Genomic DNA, 5,479 nt, shown 5'->3' on the forward strand with positions numbered 1-5,479 from the left:
AATTGAAATTGAATTTTATATTTTGAAAATGAATTGATTTGCTTTGAAACTGCATTTTATCCTTTAAAAATTCAGCTCTCGAATAATTTCAGTTTCACTTCTCATCATTCAGTTTCAGTTCTACAATTCAATTTCAGTTCCAAAATTCAGTTTTTTGAAACTTACATCCGGTTCCGGGTCAAGCGCAGATTAATAGAACTACGTTTTACTAGCGGACCGAAAGTGTTACTGACGGGATTCTACAGCATCTTGAGCTGAATTAAGACTTCAGAAGTCATTCGTCATGTCGAATGACCAGCGGATAAACTCTCAGGTTGGTAATAAATGTATTACATGTATAAGAACAAGCGTCATGTTAACAATTGATAGCCGTAAGGTAACTTTTATGCTTATTGTAGCTGTTAGCTAAAAACGCTAATTTAGCGTAGTTTGCCCTGAATTCATCTTTGACAAACAAATATGATCGACTGTTTCTAGTAGAATTCCAAAGTTTTCATCTTGTACCCTGTCAGAGCCCTGTATGCTTGCAGAGACCCCTACAGTAGGGAAACAGGCAAAACGGTGTCCAAACCTTTGTATTTTAGCTTTATTTATGTCTTACACAGCATCCCAACTCTTTAGCTAACTTAATAACTTTAGCTAAAGTGAATAGTTAGTCTAATTCATTAGTGCAGCATTACTGGATCACCTGTTTAAAGTGATATAATATGATATACAACTATCACTGAAACAGCAAACTTTGTAAATAAACAAACAACACTTCTCATTCTCTAAACGTTTGGCCACAGCTGTAGATTACACTATCAGTGCTTGTTCACTCTTGACAAGAATTACATTTCTAAATTCTCTTTCTGCATTTACAGGTAAACAATATCTAATATTTTATCTAAATGACTGCTTTGTCTTTGAAAAGGTGAAGAGCCTGAGGCCGGTGACAGTCCAGTTCTACTCTAAGTACATCCTTACGGTGGCTCACAGGACAAGGCCACATTCCTGTCCTGCCAGAAGAGAAGAGAAACTTCAGAGTCTTCATGCAGTTCAACCTAACCTGTCATATTCCATATGACAGGGGTCTCAAACTCCAGTCCTCAAGGGCCTGTCACGGTTCTGGGTCAGTTTGGACCCAGTATTTTGAGTTTATTATATTTTGGTTTACTTTTGCATTATGGATTGTTCTTTGTTTTTCTGGCACTTTGTGTTTCAGTTATCTTGGTGTTTTGGATTGTTTTCTCATTTTGTGGTGATGGTGATGATGATTATTGTTATTGGAGTTCCATGTTTCTGTTTATTGGTATTTAGGATTTGTGTTCTCATGTTTTGTGTGGGTTTAGTTCTATGTGTCATGTTCTGTCTGTCTCTGTGTCAGGTCTGCGTCTTGGTGTAGTGTTCTCGTTTCCTGTTTTATTGTGAAGGTCCGCGTCTCATGTGAGTGTGTTCAGTTTTACCCCTGTCTCGTCTTGTTGATTATTCCCAGCTGTGTTCCCCACCTGTGTGTAATCTCCCTGTGTTTCTCTGTGTGTATTTAAGTCGCGTCTTTAGTCATTGTTGTTGCTGGTCCGTCTGCGTATCCACCCTGCTTCATCTGTGTGTCTCCCTGCTGTCCGTCGTCTGCTACCTCCGCTCATCCTCCATGTTCAGGTCCTGGTTGGTGTCAGTAGTTTAGTTGTTCTCAGTTTAGATAAGTTTCGGTCCCGTTTGCTGTTTTGTCCATTTCATTTTGTGTTTAATAAACCACCCTCTCACCTTCATTCTTGCCTGCGATTGGATCCTCCTTTATTATTTTCCACACGGCTCATCTCACTCGCCGTGACAGTACGGACCAGCCAGATATGGATCCAGCGGCATTCACCCCACCCACGGAGCTTCGAAACCTCATAACGGACTCAGCTTCCAAGTTAATCAACCTGTGGCTAAAGCATGAGGGAGAAGCGTTTCTCTATGCTGTGGAAGACAAGCTACAACAGCTTATCTCTGATTATCCCTGGCTGTTGGACTCACTCCACCCGCTCGTTCAAAACTTCATTCTCCACGAACTACACCTTCACCCTCCCGCCGTCACTGCTCGCCCGCTCGCTTCAACGGAGGACGTGCCGTCCGTACCGCCGGATGAGGAGTTACCCGGCCCGTCGGAGACGTCTCCACGGAGGAAGCGACGTTCACGTCGTCGGCGCGGCACCCCACAGCCGGAATTCAGAATGTCAGAGCAGCCGGCTGTGGTGAGTGAAAGGGACACTGTCTCTGCTGCATCAGACTCTGTGACTGTGTTTTCTGGAGCTGTCTTTTGTGTGTCTTCTGTAGATGACAATAATTTTTCCGTCTCTCCCATGGCCACTGCCCCAAAGACTGCCTTGTCTGAGCCTACATTTTGTGTTAATGACTGTGTTCATGCTGTTGTTTCCAAGCCTGGAGTACCTGAGTCTAGCGCTATGAACGTAGGGAATTTAAGTGTCAGGGAAGTTTTTTTGTCTCCATCAGTTCATTCAGGGGAAGCTGTAAACCTCACTGAAACAGTTTTTCCTGACCATATTCCCCCATCCACACCTTCACCACAATTCACTGTGGGGTCTGTAACACAGTTAGCAGTCCAGTCAGCAGCCCAGCTGCCCTCAGTTCAGTCAGCCACTCCACCACCTGTTACACCTCCGCTGCCATCATCTTTGTTACCTGTAGTTCAGCAGCCTACCCACTCGTTCATTCAGTCACCATCCTCACCGTCTTGTTACGAGCAGGGAACACACTTCACCACAACATCTGCTGGTTCTCTTAAGCTGGCCACCTCTGTAACAGTTACTCCCTCTAGGGCCTCCCCAGAGGCTGGGTGTCGCTCACCAGCCAACTCTGGACCCCTAGAGGTCAAGACGCCAGCGCCAGCAGCTCCCCCGGTATTTAAGTCGCGTCTTTAGTCATTGTTGTTGCTGGTCCGTCTGCGTATCCACCCTGCTTCATCTGTGTGTCTCCCTGCTGTCCGTCGTCTGCTACCTCCGCTCATCCTCCATGTTCAGGTCCTGGTTGGTGTCAGTAGTTTAGTTGTTCTCAGTTTAGATAAGTTTCGGTCCCGTTTGCTGTTTTGTCCATTTCATTTTGTGTTTAATAAACCACCCTCTCACCTTCATTCTTGCCTGCAACTGGATCCTCCTTTATTATTTTCCACACGGCTCATCTCACTCGCCGTGACAGGGCCGGTGTCATGCAACTTTTCCATGCCCTCGAGGACTGGAGTTTGAGACCCCTGCCGTATGGTGTTCATGCTGTTTTCTACCCCACAGTTACAGCATGTCTGACTGCCTGTTCAGCATATGCAAAAATATATGATGAGTTTAAGCATGTGATGACTAAGGCCTTCCATTATGGTGTTTGTCATCACGTCACAGACATCTGGATGATCATTTGGAATAAACAAAAAACTAAAAAACTTGTTACTTCATCTTTTATCTTTATTATTATTATTATTATTATTATTCTTATTTTACATTTTTCATTGTTAGGCATTAGGTTTATTTATAGTAGTCCTTTCCAACTTCTTTCCCTCTTCCATGTTACTGTGTCAGCTTGTCAGCATCTATTTGGGTTTGGAAGTGGAACAGAAAGTAAGGAAATCCAAAGTGCCATTAAAACCAGGAGAGGTTCTTATATTTCAGAAGAAGGGATTAATTCAAAAGAAATGACCTCAATGCCATATTTTATTTAGGAACCCTAGAGAGCACTTTGCAAAATAACATTCTTATAATTTCACCCTCAGATGAGCCAAGCTACGACTGTCAGGGAAGGTGATGTAGGTACAGAGCATGTGAGAGTGGTTAAGTTAATGTCTCTTGTCTAGATGAAGGCACAAGAGGGATCAATGGCAAGGCGTAGAGATTCAGTATCTTCAGTCTTCAGTGGACACTCCATTTCTGGCACAAAACACCTGTAAAAGATGGTCGATTTAGGAGGTGACCCGACAACTTCAGCCTGTCAAACATAGCAATGGAGCAGTATGTTTAAAAAAAAAAATTCAAATTAAACATGCACTCAGTACCCTAAGAATTATTATGGTAGTTAAACACAGTGATAGTTGTATATCATATTATATCACTTCAAACAGAGGTGATCCAGTAATGCTGCACTAATAAATTAGACTAACTATTCACTTTAGCTAAAGTTATTAAGTTAGCTAAAGAGCTGGGATGCTGTGTAAGACATAAATAAAGCTAAAATACAAAGGTTTGGACACCGTTTTGCCTGTTTCCCTACTGTAGGGGTCTCTGCAAGCATACAGGGCTCTGACAGGGTACAAGATGACAACTTTGGAATTCTACTAGAAACAGTCGATCATATTTGTTTGTCAAAGATGAATTCAGGGCAAACTACGCTAAATTAGCGTTTTTAGCTAACAGCTACAATAACGGCTATCATTTGTTAACATGACGCTTGTTCTTATACATGTAATACATTTATTACCAACCTGAGAGTTTATCCGCTGGTCATTCGACATGATGAATGACTTCTGAAGTCTTAATTCAGCTCAAGATGCTGTAGAATCCCGTCAGTAACACTTTCGGTCCGCTAGTAAAACGTAGTTCTATTAATCTGCGCTTGACCCGGAACCGGATGTAAGTTTCAAAAAACTGAATTGTAGAACTGAAACTGAATGGTGAGAAGTGAAACTGAAATTATTCGAGAGCTGAATTTTTAAAGGATAAAATGCAGTTTCAAAGCAAATCAATTCATTTTCAAAATATAAAATTCAATTTCAATTTAGTGATGATCATTTTCAAACCATAAATTCAATTTCAAATTAGACTAATTCAAATTCAGTTTTCAAAAGCATTTATTCAAGTTACAATTTAGATTCAATCTGAGCAATTCAAATTTAAATTTAACTTATTCAAATTCAGTTTCTGATGGCACAGATTTCTGCCCATACAAAACAACCTGAAGAGCCAGTTGGTAGCTGAAAGAGTCGACTCTTTTAGTGAGTCGAGCCGAAAGAGCCGGTTCTTTAAAAAGAGTCGGAAATCCCATCACTACACCACACTGGACGAATCCGCTGCCTCTGTTTCTTCTTCTTCTGACTCCGATGAAAACTGCGGGACAAGCGGTGCTGCTGCCCCCACAGGCTACATAGTGTCAGTGTAACAGTTTCATCCTAACGTGCGCCTGATGAGGAGACACAAATGCTTCTATTGTGTTACTTTGTTTGAACTATTTTAAATTTTACGTACATACTTAGTTATTATTTTTTGTTTTATCAAGCTCTTATACTCTGTCTTTCAGTACTGCCAGATATACGCTGGGTAACAAATTTGTTAGACCACTAAATAATTTAAGGTTTATGCCACATCTACCCTGAATCAACAGTACTTTTAATTATTAAAATCGCAAGCGGAAGAGAAGGGATTTTTTTAGGTTTCTGTAATGGTTAATCCACCTATAAGGGTAAGCTCTTTAATCAAATTGGTATTTTTACTGCTAAAATTATATTTATTGTGGTTTTCTG

General features: G+C 41.3%; 1 protein-coding gene across 1 annotated transcript; it reads left to right on the forward strand.

The window, feature by feature from the left end:
• The first annotated feature begins 203 nt into the window (after positions 1-203).
• On the forward strand, positions 204-3,388 carry LOC135932251 (mucin-2-like). Its single transcript, XM_065469628.1, has 2 exons — positions 204-313; positions 914-3,388. Exon 2 carries the CDS (start codon positions 1,830-1,832, stop codon positions 2,901-2,903), a length of 1,074 nt encoding a protein of 357 aa, XP_065325700.1. The 5' UTR covers positions 204-313; positions 914-1,829; the 3' UTR covers positions 2,904-3,388.
• The last annotated feature ends 2,091 nt before the right edge of the window (positions 3,389-5,479 follow it).

The sequence above is a fragment of the Pelmatolapia mariae genome, linkage group LG22 (genome assembly GCF_036321145.2).
Source record: "Pelmatolapia mariae isolate MD_Pm_ZW linkage group LG22, Pm_UMD_F_2, whole genome shotgun sequence".
Classification (NCBI taxonomy): Eukaryota; Metazoa; Chordata; class Actinopteri; order Cichliformes; family Cichlidae; genus Pelmatolapia; species Pelmatolapia mariae.